Raw genomic sequence first — 18,448 nt, 5'->3', positions numbered from 1 at the left:
ATAATTTTGGGATGTGAGTTCATCTTCAGTAAGGTTTCCTGTGGTAATTTTTGCCACCTGGGCAAGGGGGTGTTACTCCAGAGGGTTTGCTCGTTCTTGTTCCTTTGTTTGTTTTGGCTTCTGCTGGGTGTTCCAAAGTTATCCAAGAGATAAATCACTTTTTAACATTAATTTCTCATAGGAGGTTTCCATACTACAGACGGAGATTTTGTTTAAACCCCAAACCTCTGTTAGGGCTGGTCTCCATTGGAAGCACCCTAACTCAAACTCAGGTTGAAAAAGATAAGTGTTTTTTATTGCCTCCATCTATGAGGGATGACATTCTGGACCACCTTCTCACTGAAGGATTCTGCCTTTGTGTGTATGTCCCACTTCTAGTTCCCTCACGTGCTGTGCCCAAAGCCATTGTCCCTCTCTTCTGGTATGGACCTTAAACCCGTGTGGCACCAAGGGCAAACGACCTCTGCCTTCCTCAGGGTTCCACAGTGCCAGTCCCTCCCGTGTGTTCAGCTCATGATTGTGGTTTCTTTTCATCTTTGGTGCCTGGGAGTTCCCATGTCCCCTGGCCTCAGCTCTTTATTCAGAAGTTTTGTTACATTTCATCCTACATTTCTCTGTGTTGGATAGCAAGAAACGTCATCTGTTTCACCTCCCAAGATGTGTTGAATTCTTGTCCACTTTTGTCTCCTTTTGCCCTTGTAGGTTCATGCCTTTCCTTTTTTGCAGGAGGAAGCAGAGATAAGACAGAGTAGACAAAGCATATGCCTTACTGGAATTCTAGGGAAATTAAGAATTCAGAAATGACTACATTTTAGAGGTTGTTCTTTCCACATTGTATCAGCTTGAATGGTGGTGGTGTACTCCTCTCAGCTCTGGACCACACAAAAGGTTTGGTTTTCTTGGTCGTACCCGTGTTGGTGTTTTGTGCTGAGATGCCATAAGCTGTAACTTCATCTTTTTCAGGAGTTTCTGTTTACCAAGCTGGTGAAGTCTTCTTCCATACCGTGGCTGGCCAGCAAACATTTTTATGTCTGGGCCAGAGAATGAAACTCTCTTTCCAACTGTCAGAATATTCCAACTATAGGAGAGTCTGATGAAATCAGAAATGTGTATTACCTCTCATGAGAAGTGGTAGTTTCAGCACCATTGACATTCTTGAACACTTCAGTTTATAGATCAGCCTTGTTTATTTGAATCAAATAAATCACTAGTTTTTTCATTAAAGTGTAACTTTTAAGAGTTTACAGTAGTTTTACTGTAAGTTTACAGTAGTTTACAGAGTTTTAAGTAACAGATCCAGGGATGATGGTTATGCGTTTAAAGACCAGGTCCTAAAAATAAATCTTTTGGGCGCCTGGGTGGCTCAGTGGTTTAAGCCGCTGCCTTCAGCTCAGGTCATGATCTCAGGGTCCTGGGATCGAGTCCTGCATCGGGCTCTCTGCTCAGCCGGGAGCCTGCTTCCTCCTCTCTCTCTCTCTGCCTGCCTCTCTGCCTACTTGTGATCTCTCTCTGTCAAATAAATAAAAATAAAATCTTTAAAAATAAATAAATAAATCTTTTGACCTATCAAGCAGCTGAGCTGTTATTTTTAATATATCGAATTAGGAACCAATAAAAATCAACGATGTGTTACTTTTGCCCCTACTTTTTTGTATTCACCCGCTTAATTGATTAACAGTATCTTAAAACTATCTTACTGTAGACATGTTTAGTGAAATTTATTACTTGCAGACTGATAGAACTCATGAATTATTAAAAGCATCAGCATATGGAACCCACTCTTTCCTCATTCCAAATTCTTTTAATATGGCTTATGTTGAGCCACTTAACTGGCTTCTGTCCATCCCACTGATGGAAGCCGCGGCCAGACGAGGGTTCTTATAAATGATTGGCTTCCTTTCCAACCAAGAGGAAGATGAAATGTCAACTTTTTCCTCTACTACCTGAAAAGCAATCAGTGGCAACCCTTCCTGCTCTTCTTGACAGTAGTTTGGCTTTGCAGAAGAGGGTAGGCATTTAGCCAAATGTGAATTTCAGTGGTATATAAAGGAAAAATTTAAGTAGCTGAAACTCAGATAATAGCTGGAATTTTCAGAGAGGCATTCAGATGGATTTAACCTGTGAGTCTCCAGTAAGCTAACTAGAGCTCAGAAATTCCTGAACTGCACATTTTTATCCCTTTTCTCCTGGTGATGAGCCCAGTGACTTGAGGTTGCTTATGGAATCTCTCTTTGTAGCACTCCGCTCATCTGTAGGACGGGTTTAGGGTTAATAACTGCTTCAAGAGAAGAGTACAGCATAGTGGCTGATTACCAAGGACTAATCAAGACCACTGAAAGGACATTTTGGAATCAAACCTTGGGGTTCAAAGCCATCTATTAACTTGACCTTGTGCTTTGAAATTTGTTATCCTTATCTGAGAAATGGGGCTTTTACTCACTTTGCAGGATTATTATGAGAGCCTAATGAAATAACATATGCGGAAGGATTTTGGAAGTGGTGTAGCACCATAAACAGAAAAGTGTTGTTAACATAAGGCTTTATCACATGGAAACAAATTTTGAAAGCAGGTAAGTTGAAATTCATAGGACAGCGGTCTTATATTTGTTTCCATTTCCAGATAGGCTCTATCGTGTATTTTCCATTGCTCAGTACTTAAGACCCCAAGAGTGAATATTCTGTTAGCTCCATTCTTACAGGTAAAGAAAGTGTGGCTTACTGAAGAGCCATCTCCCCGTCATTTGATCTCATAAAAGAGGACGTGGAGCCGGAAGTCCATCATTCCATCTATTAGAAGGTGTTGCCGTATGTTCGTGTTTCTGTCTTGCTCACAAACTTGGCACCCCAGTTAAACAGGACACACAACAGCAAATAATTAGGCCGACAGTGTTACTAGAGAAAGACTTCTGTCACTGGCTTTGTGATGGACTAGACATGCTTAATGATCTTCCTGACTGAATGGCTAACGTACTGAATGAAGTATTACGGAGCAGCGTTAGCCCTTAGCCAAGCGGGCATGAAAATAAGGTATTTGTTGACTCACAAAGTGAGTGAGTCAGAAAACAAAGTGAAACCAGGTCTCCTGGCAGGTGAGTAGGAGCCAGAGTCAGCTTTAGCCATGGAGAGTTTCGCAGTTTGATGACCTGGAGCTTTTGCTGTAGAGAGTGGGACACGGGAGCGGGATGGAAAGCCTGTGGCCTGTGTGAGTTGGGGACTCAAAAAAAAGAACTTCCTGGAGAAGCCAGGAAACTAAAAGACTAGATATTTACTGAAAGGGTAAAGAGAAATAGCTTTGTAGTGGTCCTGCTGCTGATAACTACAGTGAGAAGCCACCTTCACATGGTTTCTGGTCCAAATTCATACAACTGTGTGGTCCAAATAAGCCTTCTGAGGAGAGTTTCCTTAGAAGTGGCCCTGAATTGATAGGAAGCAGCAGAAGTAGACACAGACCCTCTCTTGAATAGTTCGTCTTCAATCTGGGTCTCATATAATTCTTACAAATAAAGTATCTAAGGAAATGAGCAGCTCACAGTTAAAACCCAGAAGACCGTACAGAAATGAGGAGACATCATGAATGAGAACCAGCAGAAACACACCTTCAAGGACTTTGATTATTGGATTGGGTTAGATTGTTGGATTCAAAGAAATTGTTCAGATGCAGCTCAAAGAGATAGAAGAGTGAAGTGATGTGGAGAACGGAGGAACAAGGTCTAATCAGTTCCAGTAGGAGGAGGAGGAGGAGAGAGAGAGAGGAAAGTGGCGCTTTGAAAGGGCAGTAGCTGAGAACTTTCCAGAACTGTTGAATGATACCAGACCTCAGATTCGGCAAGACCTAGAAACCACAAGCAGGATCATCATAATGAAACTGAGGTACGCTAAAGAAAAAGAGAAGTCCTTAAACTTACCTAGAAGAAAAAGGCAGATGAATGGTAGAAATCACTTGCGCCATACTCCTGTGACCCTCAGTTATGTCTCTGGCTCAACTTCTTTGGATGTCAGCGAGTCACAGTCCCTGTTTTCCTGGTGCACCCAGATGTGGTTAGACTCATTCCAGTTCCACCATATAGAAAATGGATTTATGAACAAATTACTCTAAGGGAGTTACAGGAATTCTAAGTTGATAACTTACTATCTCCCTTATTTAATCCGCAGCACGAAGGGGATTTCTAGCCTTTGATTTTCTTCATCTGTCCTGTGTCTGTTTAGTGGGAAGTCAGTGAAATTTAGCTATTGGTGTTATCCTTGTTTTTGTGGAGAACCGCTTCTTTTTTATGGGTGGAATGAGTTAAAGATAGAACGCAACGAGTAGACTTCAGACTTGTTGCCGAATCTTTTCTCCCTTGAGCTAAGAGCGCCTGCTTGAAGACGGGCCTTGGGTCTCTGTGCTTCTCCGGTTTCCAAAGGCCGTGCAGGCCCAGTGGAGTGTGTGCTGCCAGTAGTTGGGGCCGTAGAGGCTTAATGGTTAAGGTAACGTGGGCCACGATACTGATTGCCCCTTTCAAATCTCCCAGTAACCATTAACATAAATATCATCTCACCATTTTGGACAGGGGACACCACCCTTATGCACGTTAGTAATATGATGCTGATGCTTAACCCTTTCCTGGCTTGGTTTGCTTCAGAGGCCCTGCCCCGGATCCATGGGTAGGGAGTCTGTTTGAACCTTGAGGAGAAATGGAAGGGTTAACTCCTTTTGGTTTTGCCCTTTGACCACTTCAGGATGAGAGGCATGATGAAATACTTTTCAAAATCTTCAGTGGAAACACATCATGCATAATTGGAGCAAAAAAGAATAAATCAAAGCTTTTCCCCCCTTTTAGTCTGGTAATTCATAATTGAAACCACATTGAGGTAGGGGCTGATAACTTCAAAACAAGCAGGAAAGCTGCCCTTTCTATCAAGGTAGGGATAGGTAAGGCTCCTCATTACCAGGGACTCAAAAGCTTCTGTATATCAAGCCTGTCCTCTCCTGCCTTCCTTTCTCCTCTGAATTCTCACTTTTCTGCTCTGACACCTTCCGTTAAATGAAATGTGGGTTCATTCTGGTATGCTGAGTGCTCTTCTTGTCACATGAATTTATACATGGTGACATTTTTTAAAAAATCTCTGATATGGTACGTAATAGGAATTAAATTTTGAACCATCCTTCCTCAAGGTTGAGTTCTTCTGTCTGGAATTTGGTTGGTTTAGGTTGAAAGAGCCCTTTAGTTGGTAATGGAATGTGGTTTTCCTCACTCTTGATTTTATAATCCTCGAGTAGTTCAGCAAGAACATTTCAGGATGCTTAGCAAAGGCCATTTGCTTCCTATCTTCCTCCACTGTCTGCATGGTAGGTGACCTTGGCTAGAATGGTTTTGGTTAAGCTCATATAGGGCTACTGTGACCTTTCAACCGAAAAAAAAAGGGGGGGGGGGGAAGCAAGATTGTAAGAAGGGTCCAGACAACTTTCTTTGTGTGAGATTGCAAAAGGCACACCTAGTTTGTGTTTCTTTCTTGAAGGAGGGAACCCCTTTGCCCTGCAAGTTGACTTTACACCTAGCCTCCCAGGGCTTTTCTTTGAGGCATCTTGAAACCCAAACCCACGACTTTCTCTCACTGCTTAGTTCGCTTACTGCTCGCTCATTCACCAGAGCTTTCCAGAATAAGCAATACGAAAGCTGGGATTGTGACCTGGCAGTTGTCGTAGCTACTGTGGATTGCTTTTATGTGACTGCAGTTGAACAATCTGGATTTCTTACTGAAGCTTCTATAGTGACTATCTGTTGTGGGAGTGAGAAGTGAAGTTCGGGAGGATGGGTGAGAGATGGACAAGGTATTTTGGCCAACTGCCAGTATTCTGGCAGAATGATGCATACTTCTCCTCCCGTCTTTGAGTGAACAGTTGCACTGTGTAGGTTTGAGAGTGGTATCGATAGCCAAGATGCAGACAGTGCAGCTATAATAAGTGGGTTTTGCCTTTTTTTCAGGTCACCAGCACGAGGTGCCTGGTTTCATGCCCTGTCTTGCCACGATGGAGATCTAATCAGGCAACGGAGTTAATTGCCAGCATTGTTTGCCTTTTCCCTGGCAGAAGTCAGAGTCTTGAGTAAATTATGGAGGTTTAAATTTGCTTGATTTCCTGCAGAAAGTGGGGTCAAGAGGTCCCAGACTGTAGACACTCTCTTTGGTCAGCCAGCAGGGGGTAGCTCTTAAAGGTATTTCAGAGGTGACTAAATGCTGTTTCTGAAATGTCCTTCTCCGCTAAGTTTTTTTCTCTGGGGGTTAGTTTGTTGACCTTACCCCAGTGGAGTGGAGTGTCTGTGTGAAGGCGCATACCCCAATTAAAGCTGCCTTTCTCCACGCTATCACTGTGCTCCAAAGGCAAATGGGATTATGTTGGAGGAGGGGACAAGCAATTGGCACAGAAACCTAGCTGCAGATCAGCATTTCCTCTTTCTGACCTTTTGAAATAGAACGTAAAGTTAGCCGCTTTCACTTATTGGAAAAACAATGCTGGGGAAAAGAAAGTTACCAAAGAAATCCACGGAAAGCTAATCACGTGACTTACAAAACCTTCCCCCATTCAAGGCTTTTCACTCTGTGGCCTTGGCCTGCCTGGCTGGTCCTTCTCATTTCCGCTCTCCTTCCTTCTCTCTGGGTCTGGTGAACGGGTCTTAGCAAGACCGCTCACTCGGTTCGCCAGCACTCGTCAGCTTATGCTGGACCGGCGCAGCGGGCCCTCCTCATCTCCTCCAGGGGGGCCGAGGCCGCCCTGTAGACCTTTACGTTCCCACAGGACTGGAATACCTGTGTCGGGCTGGTTATCTCACTGAGCTGTCCACCCCACCAGATGACGAGCTTGTTGAGGGGGAAGGCTGTGTTTGTCTCAGCATCCATGAGACTCTTCCAGGGGAATAGTATGAGCTCAGGAAATGCACCAGAAATACGATCGGTAGGGGTGATTGTTGAATTGGAGACGCCGGTGTTTTGGCAGGCGAGAAGAATACGAATGGAGAGAGCTGGACGATTTTGTGTTTGGTTTAAAGTACGGTTCATGGGGCTCTGGGCTGAGTGCTCATTGCTCATGGGCTGATCTCATTTGTCACATTGTCCTGGGAGACGGGTACCATCATGGTCCCCGTTTTGCAGATGAGGAAATCAACGCAGGAGGAGCTTTACACGTCACAGAACTAGTACATGGCAGGGTCTAAACGCAAGCTCTCTGTGGACTATCCCCATCCTGCCCTTCTTCAGTTGGCCCACTGAGGTTCTCGGTAAGTGCTTTAAAATGAGTGAACTAAGTTAGAAATTACGTTCAGAACTCATGACATCCCTTATTTGAGTGTACCTCACCTGTTCACATCCATACATAAAGAGGACAGAAAGAGCATGACCTGGGTCATTGGGGTTTAACTTACCCATTCTTGAACAGATTTTTATTGAGTGGTGCTAGGCACTGGCTAGGTACAAGCTGTTTAACAGTTACAGCTCTTGCTGCCTTGGAGCTCTCCAGATAAAATATGTAGAACAGGAAGGAAAAGAGGAAACTGTGAAAATAAAAACAGTGTATTTGGAGAGGAAATAGAGGTAGAGAATCCAGATAAACTAGGACCCTGAAGCATGATAAGGTCAAGTCATGATATAAGTCAACAAGTCATTGAAACTTGTTGCTGGAAGAGACCTCATGGTTGCCCTCCCACTTTTAGGAACCGTGGCAAGTAAAGCCCAGAGAAATGATTACTCCTACAGGATCAGCCGTGGGCGACCATTTACCAGACGTGCTTGTAGTATGAAGTACTTTCCCATCTACTAACTGTTTACTTTTATGAACAACTTCTGGCTTGTTAAGAAATAATAATTAAGAAATGTGAATTAACATTATTAGAAATTATTATCATTATTATATCTCATATCTGGAAAAGTAGTAGTTAATTATCGTAGTTATGGGCACTGAGGTACAAGAGAGGTTAAGTATTTTGCCCAGGTCACACAGCTGGTAAGCAAAAGATCCTGAAATTATGTTAAGGACACGTGATTCCCAAACTGACCCCAAATGTGCCGACTCACTGTTTGAAGTCATTTGCCTCCACCCCGTCGGCACATCCTGCAGTCGAGCACCAGGCCTGTGTCCTAGGAAACAGATGCTCAGCGGCTTCTGTGTTACGTCTGTGTTCATCTCAACGTCTGTCTTTTATGGGAGGTGTTGGTATTTCAGACCTTGTTATGCTCCTTTGCCTCCTCTGTCTCCCCTTGATGCTGCCTTTTCTGTTTCCCCAGTTTTCATGCCCTATCTGGTATGCAAGTGAGGAGTGTGGAAAACCTGAGCACCAAGACAAGTAACTGTCTGCCTCCCACCCGCCCGTTCCTACCTCCCCTCCTTCCCTTCCACAGTCATCGGAATCCCGGACGAAGCTGGCAAACAGGATGAGAACAGATCGGTCATCTTGCCAGAGACTCTGGTTCCTTCTCCTGGCCGTGCCTTGAAATCAGAGCTGTGATGCCCTTCAGGGGGTGCCTCCGTTGAAATTCCAAGGGATTCATTTTCTGAAACCAAGCTTCGCATCTCTCAGGGAACTTTCCTCTCCTTTCAATGTCATACAGGCATTCAAGTGTGTTGGCATTCCCCATTTCTCACGAAGAACAGACCCCATTTTGTTGGAGTTTTAATAGTTTTTCCTTCTGCGTTAGAGGCATATTTACCTTTTTTAATTTATGTGTTTCCTTTGTGTCAGTGTTATATATTCGGGGAGTTTTATTCCACGTACCTTCTGAAGTCATTGTTTGGGGCAGTCTTTTGCTTGTTGGCCCACATATGATTATCAAGAATAAGGAACTTCCAGCATTTTTGTCTCAGAGAAGAGTTAGAAGTAATAAACTCTGGCGTTCCCCACAGTTCCAGTTTCCAGAGTTTACAAAATGGCGGTGCCTACCTGGGACTCAGCGTAGGAGGGCGCAAGGGTGGGCCATGGACCTCCACCATGGTGTTCGGAAGCCAGACCTTGAACATCATCACATCATTTTCTCTTCCCTCCCTTCCTTTCTGACTTTCTTCCTCCCTTTCCTTTTTTGACTGGTGAAGCAAGTGATTAGGCATCATTCACTGTGTTTAAGCCTATGGTTTGATCTTCTGTAAAACGAGAATAACCGTATCTGGCTTGGGGTGGTTGTGCGGCTCAGATGAGATATGACATGTAGCGCCTGGGGCCTGACACTTAGGTGCTCAGTAAAGCTTTCACACACATTACAGCACCTTGGAAACTCGGCTTTTGTGTCTTTTTCATTTAAAATGGTGTTTTTCAAGCATCAGAGAGTACTGTGTGGGGAGGAGTGAATGAGCGGGCTGGGATGGTGACGGCAGAGAGACTGCACTTTCGGGGTTAACTGTGACTGAAGCGCGGGGCTGCTTACTGACTTCGTTTCCATAAAGGTCAGGAAGGTATGAGAAATAAGCTTTGGGGCAGATAACTAAAAGGGGTTCCTACCAATGTGATGAGATGCTAGGGTACCAGTGCTAAAATCTAGGTACGGTCCTGACACTGCGGCTTAAAGTCAAAGCGTGAGGTCACGGAAACAAAGTCTGCCTTTCTTACGGTGTCTCACGGCTGTGAAATCTAATTATGGCCTGTTGTGGACATTTTGGCTTTAATATCCTGATTACATTAGGACTCCTGGAATCCCATTCAGTCTCTTTGAGTTCCCATCCCATGTGTATTCCATGTGTTTGTGTACATTTCCTGTCCCACACTGTTACATCTGGCAAACAGCTGTTGTCCTCTATGTGGTGATGGGTGTCCGTCAGTGATAAGGGTGAGGCTGATGGGGGACCTTGGGAATTCTAGAGGACGGGAGACTAAGCGGCCAGAATAACAGTAGGATGTTTCGTGTCCAGCCACCTTCTAGCAGAGATGAAGTTCGGTCCCGGGTTTTTCACATAATAATATAGAAATGTGAAGGTAGTTCACACCACTGAACTGTATACTTAAAAATGGTAAAATGCAAGTTTCACATTATATTTTACCACAGTTTTAAAAAATTTACATAATATACCAAAACCATTTAATTATATCTCAAAAAAGCTGTTTAAAAATATGAAAATGTTTTAACAATCTTATTATCAGTACAAAAACATTTTTGCTTGTATCACCGCATTGAAATGTACTTAATGTTTTAATGATAGCAAAGAAACTGAATTTCCTTCATTACTTTTTAAACCTGATTTTGAGAACATTTTGAACTTACAGAGAAGTTGCAAGAATGTACAGTGAACTCACACCTAGAACTCATCACCTAGATTTAGGCATTTTGTATATTCACGCTCTTTATTCACAGTGTCAGAAATGATGTGCCTTGATAGGTTTTCTATTGTTTTGCTTTTTGTCTTTTTCTTTTTTTTTCCAGACTCAATGTGCTAATTACTTATTGGGCCCTTCCACTCTGAAAATTCATGTCATTTCTATCTTTTGTCCCAAGAATTTATTTAATTTCTTTGATAGTCTTGTTTCTTCTGTATTCTGTTTTCTTTTTCAGAACCTCCTATTAGGTGGATGTTGGACCTCCTGGATTTTCTCATCTTCTCTGAGCTGTTTTTTATCTTTGCCTTTTTGTTCATGAGACTGGAATAGATTACCTTTTTCTTTTAATCCTGCTTTTTTTTTTTTAAATTAAGCTATCCTATTTTTAATGTCCAAGAGTTCTTTCCTATTCTTTGATAGATCTTTTAAAATAAAAATAGCAGTTTATTCTTATTTCATGGATAAAATTTTCTTCCTGAGAATATAATTTGTCGTTGATGTTGTTTTAATTTCCTTCTTCTTCTTCTGTTATCTCTTGTTTCCTCTGAGTCCTGTTTTTCTATTTGTTCGTTTGGTTTCTGTCATTATGCTGAAGATGTCCTTGAGACGACTGTGATTCTAAGATCTGTTCATGACTACCAGGGAAGCACTGAAAACCCGACTGGAAGGCAGCTGTGGGTGCAAGGGCAAGCCTCCTGCACTTAGGGCGCCACTGTCCAATGGTGGAGGGGAATCTAGGCCCGTGGCTGCCAGTGTCTGGGGACTTGGAGGGGAAGAAGGCCAGGTGGCTCATCGTTCCCAAGATAGACTTTGACCAGTGCTTTCCTCTCTGCTGTGGCCATGTTTCCATGCCCAGAACTTCAGTTCCTCAGAGAATAGGCCTCCCCCCTCCTGTAGGGGTGGGCAGCAAGAGGAGTTTTCTGGCTGAGTGGCTGGGTGAAGCAGAGGTTTGTGGATCTGAGTCTTTTTTGCTCCTTATACATAGTTTTAACCGGTCTTCCCGTTTTCAACCCTGCCCCTCCTCTTACCCCAGGTTCCTGCTGAGCTGATTTCTGAGCCTTTGTGGGGTTCAACGGTTTGGACTTGGTTCCTTTGTTGGCTCCTCTGTGTGGTTACGTAGCTTTTTGCCCTCATTCTCCTGTTCTGTTACCACTTCTCTGGTCCCTCCTAGTCTTTCTGAAGCCCGTAGATACTGCTCATCCCCTATTGTGTCTTCTCTCGTTTCACTGTCATTGTCCTTGTACTTTGTATCTACTGTCCCTTGAGTTGGCTTGAGGAGAGAGGAACTCCATGTACTTGTTTAATCTGCTGTGTTTAACTAGATATCTCTTCTCAGCTACAAAAATTCTCTGCTCCTACTTGGGTGACCTCAGAGCTCAAGTTAATTAAAGAGAGTCAACAGAAGTCTTGGGGAAGAGAAGACGGAATAGTTGCTTTAGCGCTTGGGTTGGTCATGTTAAAACCACCAAATCTCCCACGTCCTGATTTATGGGCAACATTGCAAAAGAGATCAGCCCCAGGGTGACTGGCTCCTTCGCTGATCCACATGAACCTGTTGCCTTGCAGAAGTGGAGCAGCGTGAGCAACCCACTCTTCCTCCCTCTGATCCCGCCCCAGTCGCAAGGTTTCACCGCCATCGTCCTCACCTATGACCGAGTGGAGAGCCTCTTCCGGGTCATCACCGAGGTGTCCAAGGTGCCCAGTCTATCCAAGCTGCTGGTCGTTTGGAATAACCAGAATAAAAACCCCCCAGAAGGTAAGAAGAGTGGGAAATGGTATGTTCAGGAAAAGCCTGGTTTGGGTGTTAGCACAACTCTCAGCTGGATTAGTTTTTGGATGGCCAAATGATTTGCGTGCTTAGGTTTAAACGAGTTGTCCTGCTTTGTCAACAACAAAGGCAGCGTGACCCCAGTTTTCTCAGTCATCTCATTCTTGTTCTGGGGTGGCCCATTTAACCCCAAGCCCATGGCATGCACTGTAGCCACAAGTGTTTGAGAGCTTAGGAATCAGCGGGATCAAAGGCCAGCAGCCTTGGGAAAACAGAGCTCAGCTTCCCTCAGCCATCTCTGCTGATTGTTTACATGAAAACTCAGTTTAAAAGGCATTAGTTTTCTCCTTCCTTATCTGGGCTCTGATACTGCACTTCGCTTCAGGAAAGAAGAAAAAAAAGGATGGCTTCACTTTCCATTGGGAAAGTCAGCAGAGCATGCCCTCTTCAGGCTTCGAATCAGTTCCTTAAAGTGAGTGCTCACTCAGGTTCCCATTGGTCCATCCTTAATCGCTTTGTCCCTTGCCTTGGCCACCCCTGTGCGCTGCTGGCTGGTGCTGGCAGCTCGGGCTGAGGACTGTTTGATTAATTGGATTTGTTTTTCGTTCAGGACGCATAGAGTATGTTCCACCTGCATTTAGTTTCTCATTCAGTCTGTCTATTACTGATCCTAATCCCAGGGACTTCAAAGCTCCTGCCCTTTATAGCCTATTAAAGCCAGGAAGTTTCTGATGGATTAGAGCAAGGAATGAGTTTGAAGTTTGTAATGTGCACCACTGTCACCGATAAGGTCTAGTTTATTGCCTGACAGTAGTATCTGCACTTTTTATGGCTATTCCCGTTTAATTGGTAATGCTGAAGTCGGGATAGTCTACTTTGGAAACTACCAGTAGTAGATCTCTAGTTTAGGCTGCAAGAAGAACATTTGCTGTCTGTTAGGCAAATCAGAATTTGCCCCAAGAAAATTCTTTAGTTCCTCCCGAGATATTTAAGAAATCTTCCTTAGTGGGATTTTTGTTCTCTTGAGAGAATCATACACTTTTTCTCTATTCAGGGAGCCATCGTTTAAGTAAACAAAGTAGTTACTTTAAATGAAGGCCCTGTTTTACACTCCAGAAAGCAGTGCTTTTTCTCATTAACTGTCTTTTCATGCCAAGTTTGTTTCTCTCCAACATCTAGTTTCCTGGATTTTTGTTTGTTTGTTTCATTTATTTGACTCTTAAAAAAGGAGAAAGAAAGGGGTAGAAGGAAAAAAGAAGCAGGGGAGAAGGACGAAGTGGACAGGAAGGAAAGGAAAGGCAGAGATAAACAGGAGCTGTGCGAGGGAGGGCCATGGAGAGGGCCACGGGGAGGGCCACGGAGAGGGCCACGGCCCATGTCTTGCCCAGAGGGAAGTGGATCAGACAGCTTGGTGCTGCTCATTGGTCTCTCGCTTATAAAGGATGAGTCACATTTTGAGAAGGAAGGCTGTGTGGCCCTCCTGGGATCTGGAATAGGCCACTGCATTGTGCTGCATTCCCACTTGTGCGTCGAATCCCGCACACAGAGGTCGCCCGCTTTCCGAGGGAGCCCATCAGCGCCCCACCTGCCCAGAGGGCAGAGCTACATGCAGAAGGGGCCTCTCCTGCCTTATGAACCCTGGCTGGCCACATTGGACTTCAGGTGATTCGTTTATTGTGAATTCAAGTCCCTTCTTTTGGGAAGGTATCATCGGAGACAGCTAAGAAGGGAGCAATCGTTTTCTGCCTGCCTTCTTGGTCGAAGCGCTGACACGGGGGTGACAGGAAGCACGAACGCAAACCTCGGTTTTGGAGCTGGGTGTTCAGTTTTAATTTTTGGTAGACCCTGCTAAGATGTAGCGGTTAATTTTATGACCAGGAGCTTAGTTTATTTTTGAAATATTTTTGGCTCTAGGGAGGAAAGTGAGCCCTCAAGTGACGAGGCCCCAGTTTTGACACGTTTAGAGACTGAACCAGCTTTTTTTTCCAGCAGTGGTTTTTAGGTCTCCGCTCAGGCTCTGGCGGGGTGGTTGTTTGGGGAGAGCACAAACCATGTTTAATCTTCTGTGGGGTGTTTGTTCAGTTGGTAAATGGGGCTGTCAGCTCTGGCCTTCATGCCAGCAAAGCCATCTGAATCTGTACGTATGGCATTAGTAGTGTATATATTTTTTAAAAAGTAAGTCCAAGGCTTTGAAATACTAGAGGCAAAAGTGATGTTTTTCACTTTCTCTACATTTACTAAAATAAATATTGTGGTGAACATGTCTGCTGCTGGGAGGGTTAATGCAGGCAGAAATCCTCCCCCCGCCCCCATCGCCTTTTTTTTTTTTTTTTTTTCACTCTCCAACCAAATACTTTTTTCTTTTTGGTTACATTTAAGTCTAAATTGCTGGGTTTGAACTTTAAGTAAATACTTAGAGTAGGCAATAGAAATTTCCAGTGAGTTTTCGTCACATTGGTTTTGAGCTCTGTCAGAAAAAAAAGGCAAGCCACTGCCTTCCTACTCCCCAACTCTTCAATTTCCAAACTTGATGGATATAGAGGTTGTTTGGCTTGGCCCCTGGCCTCCCTGTGAAGGAAGCGATTACATTGTACGTTTCAGATAGGTTTAACTCACCCTTCTGTTTTAGCTGATTTCAGTGTTAAATTTGAATTGACCTCAGGAGCTCCCCGGCTTCAGACTATGACTTTCCTAGTTGTTAGCAGGCAGGAGGGGATAGGCCGAGTGAGTCACGATGGTCATCCCAGAGGAGGCAACAGAGAAGTAAAAGCCACAGCCACCTTGCTTTTGAGCCGAATTCAGGGACTGTGGGGAATTACGGTCACGTGGACCCACTCTACACCAAGCAGCCCGAGCATTCCTGAAGTGAGCTCGAGGTTGGTACAGAGGTAATCTGACCATTTATTTCATTGGTCTGTGGTTGTATTTGTGACAGAGATTGCCAGGATGGGCTTGGGGTCATCTTCAGTCGTCCTCATCATTTTATAGTATCTTTGCCAAGTTGGCGGAGAAATTCTCTTTGCTCGCATCTTTCTTGGCATCCAGCATGGAGAAAACCGTTAATCAATACACATTTTTAAAAAATCCTGAACACAAGGAGTTCTTTTTCTCCTTCGAGCTAGACTGAAGTTCCTGACTGTGAAGTTATCAGGTCACCTGGCTCAGCTGTTTGTTTTTCATAAATTCAGCAATGTGTTTAAGAAACCCCTGTTTTTCAGACTGCTTTGTGTGGATGGAAGGTGACAGTTTTATTTTGCCCGCCACAGATTCACAGGATGAGACATAAGGTACAAGGCCACACTGTCTTTCTTTGAACTCATTTAGAATTTAGAGTTTCACTTAGAATTTAGAAGGAGTAAGGAAAAAAGAGACCCGTTTGGCCTCAGCAATGGAATTAGAGCCCGAAAGTCTCTGGCTATGAACTGTGTCCTTCTTCATCCCAAGGGGCCACCTCATAGCCTCCTGTGTACACCTCTACAGGCTGTCAGGAGAGAAGTGAGGTCCATAAGACTTAAAAGAACCCATTTATGAAGATGAAAATGGTACGCTGTTTTTATAGGTGTGTATTAAACACCTTTTAAATCCCACGAACAGGAGTTGTGCTGAGTATTATCTCGTCCTTCTGGCAAACCTGCAAGGTTTCTAGTTTTACAAAATGTAAAACAAAATCCATTTTACAAAAATGAAACTCAGATTAGTTGTGTAATTTGCCTGAGTTGGAAAACTGCAAGTGTAGAGCCAGAAATGAGCACAGGTCTCCATGGATCCGAAGCTCGTGTCCCTTGCAGTAAGGCCCACTGTACCCACTTAGATTACCCCTCAACAGTAAGAAAGCATCACACTTTGTCCGTTCTCTGATTCGGGCGTATATAGAAGAACTAGGTCCTTGTCGGGGGCTCAAAGAGAGACAGGACAGTAACTCTGTTCTTTTGAAAATACTAATGGAAAGGAGGAGAAATGTTCTTTTTTTTTCTCACCCACATTTTTCTCATGCTTCTGTCCTAATTTTTTAAACATTCAGCGTCCCATATCAGAATTACCTACTTTAAGGCAGAGAGTAATTATAATGCATATTTTTAATTTCTTTCCTACACAGAAGGCATGTGGAAGCCCGAGAGAATGGTAGTTCCCTTTCTTGGAGGCCTATTTTATTTGAAAATGTGAAAACAAAAAACTGGGAGTTCTCTTTAGAGGCCTGTATTGTGACGACAGTGCCTAGACAGCTGGCCGTGGAGGTGGAGACGGCTTCTGCCCTGGCTGACTTTTGGCTACACGGGCCTAACTCAGAACAGGGACGGGCAGTCCCATGTCCATCTTCGCCCCATGTCATCCTCTTTGACCTTCATCATTCCTTCAAACTTGTCCATGAAAGACTTTACAGGGCAAGGGCAAGTTAGTTCTCTGTGGATATTGTCTCGAGGAATTCTTCGGATAGCTAGGTGACAGTTGTGGAAAGCCGTCTGTGGGCAGAGCATGCTGTACCCACACGCCAAAGTCAAAGTCTAAATCCCATCCACGGTAGTGATTCATTCTTAACCAAGGCAGCCAGCCTGTTTTCTGTACGTATTGCAAAAGGAGGAGTTGTTTGTTACTTTGTGAGAATAGCATGGACAAGGTTCCATGTTCTTTTTGTCTCATTTGTGCGCTCCATTATCTCCGTTCTGGAGGGTTATTGGCAGGGGTCCTGGTGATCTAAAAGTGGATACGGAAGGTGCAAGCTGGGGCCATGCCACTGGATTGCCAGAGTAATGTGCCAGGTCTACATAGCCCACTTTGCCACCCTTACACCAAAGGCTCGGAAGAAGTCCTTTGATTCTGTAGGTAGACACAAACGTTCAGAGGAAGGCCGGGCTCACAGTGAGTGGATGTCTCCTGTGCGCCAGGTGCTCTGCTGCTCGGGGCATTCCTGTTCATCCTCACAGTCAGCCGTGGGAGGGCAGAGTCATTATTCTGTCTTCACAATGGAAGGAACAGGTTGAAAGTGACTGACTTGTTCAAGACACCGTGGCTGGGAAGGACTACGCCTGAGATTCAGAGGTCTTCCCGAAGACTGTTCTTTCTGATAGATGACTGCCTCACAAAATCCTGGACCTCAGAGGCATCTTGTTTGGTCTCTCATTCGATGTCAGGTAGAAATCTGACCTAATAGTACATTTCAAGTAAAAGCACGCATTTCATTGCTCAAGGCAGTTCATCCTTTCATTCTATCTCAGTTTTTCCATCAGAAGATTCTTTTTTAAGTGTATTTATTTTTAAAAGTTTATTTATTTGAGAGAGAAGGAGAATGTATGCACAAGCAGGGTTGAGGGCAGAGGGGGAGAGAGAGAGAGAGAGAGAATCCTCAAGCAGACTCTGCACTGAGCATGGAGCCTGTGCTTGATCCTGGAACCCTGAGATCATGACCAGAGCCAAATCAAGAGTCAGACACTCAAGACACTGAGCCACCCAGTCACCCCACTTGATTTATTTTATCTCTAAACCCAGTGTGGGGCTCGAACTCATGACTCTGAGATCAAGAGTCGCATGCTTCTCTGACCGAGCCAGCCCTGTGCCCCCCCCCCATCAGAAGATTCTTACCTATTTGGAGTCTAAGTTGGCTGCCCTGTAACTTTCACCCAGCCGTTGGCCATGGTTCTAACTTTAGAGTTGGAGAGAATAGTTCCCCTTTCATCTGATAGCCCTCCTGATACCCTGTGTATTAGTCAAGACCCAGGTAAGAGAGAGAAACCACACAGTAACTTGAATAGGAGAAGTTTAATATAAAGAATGATTAACTAGTAACAGATAATTGGTGTCTAGGGGTAAAAACTGTAAAGAAAGCAGGAAACAAATTTGGGAGAGTCCCTTCCCCAGCTAGCTCTGAGACTCAGACTTTGTTGGCTAGCACGTGACTGTAGCCTACTGCATGGTGAGGTTTGCTGAGGTGCCACAGGCCAAGTCTGGCAAACAAGAAACTTCCCGACCTCTTCAGTACCCATAGAATTCAACGGGAAACCACTGGGGTATGTTCTTGAACTTGCTGGGAAATGGCGGGCTTTGGTGAAGCTCCCTGGGAACCACCCACGGGGAGGACCTCAGCCGAGCTGCTCTTGGAGGTGTCTGTAGAACCTGTCGCAGAGCTGTCCCCAGGGATGCCACGTAGCTTGCTGGAGGGAAGTGCCCCTGCATGCCTATCTTCTGGTCAAGTACAGAAGGAGCAACAAGTTAAAGAGGCGCACCCGAACCAGAAAGAAAAGCCCCCTTCCTTCCGAAGTGTCCCTCCAGAACCCTCTATTGACAGAGCCTAACATCAAGCTGGTGGGCAGAGGGGAAATGTTTACAGAATCTAGTTCCAGCATGAGAAACCGGGCAGTGAAGGGTGATGTGGACTCTGGGAGGCAATGCATGGACAACTGGCACCGTTAGTCTC

At 44.5% G+C, this 18,448-nt stretch overlaps 1 protein-coding gene across 1 annotated transcript in view; it reads left to right on the top strand.

Annotated features, from left to right (window-relative positions):
• EXT2 (exostosin glycosyltransferase 2) overlaps positions 1-18,448 on the top strand; it is a 139,933-nt gene that overhangs the window by 80,535 nt on the left and 40,950 nt on the right. The window contains exon 9 of the mRNA XM_046015693.1: positions 11,838-12,027. Coding sequence (XP_045871649.1) covers positions 11,838-12,027 — 190 coding nt within the window. The remainder of the gene's footprint in view (positions 1-11,837; positions 12,028-18,448) is intronic.

Source organism: Meles meles, chromosome 8, assembly GCF_922984935.1.
Source record: "Meles meles chromosome 8, mMelMel3.1 paternal haplotype, whole genome shotgun sequence".
Taxonomy (NCBI): Eukaryota; Metazoa; Chordata; class Mammalia; order Carnivora; family Mustelidae; genus Meles; species Meles meles.
Note: the sequence above shows the minus strand (reverse complement) of the source record. Positions and strands in the feature narration are given on the sequence as shown.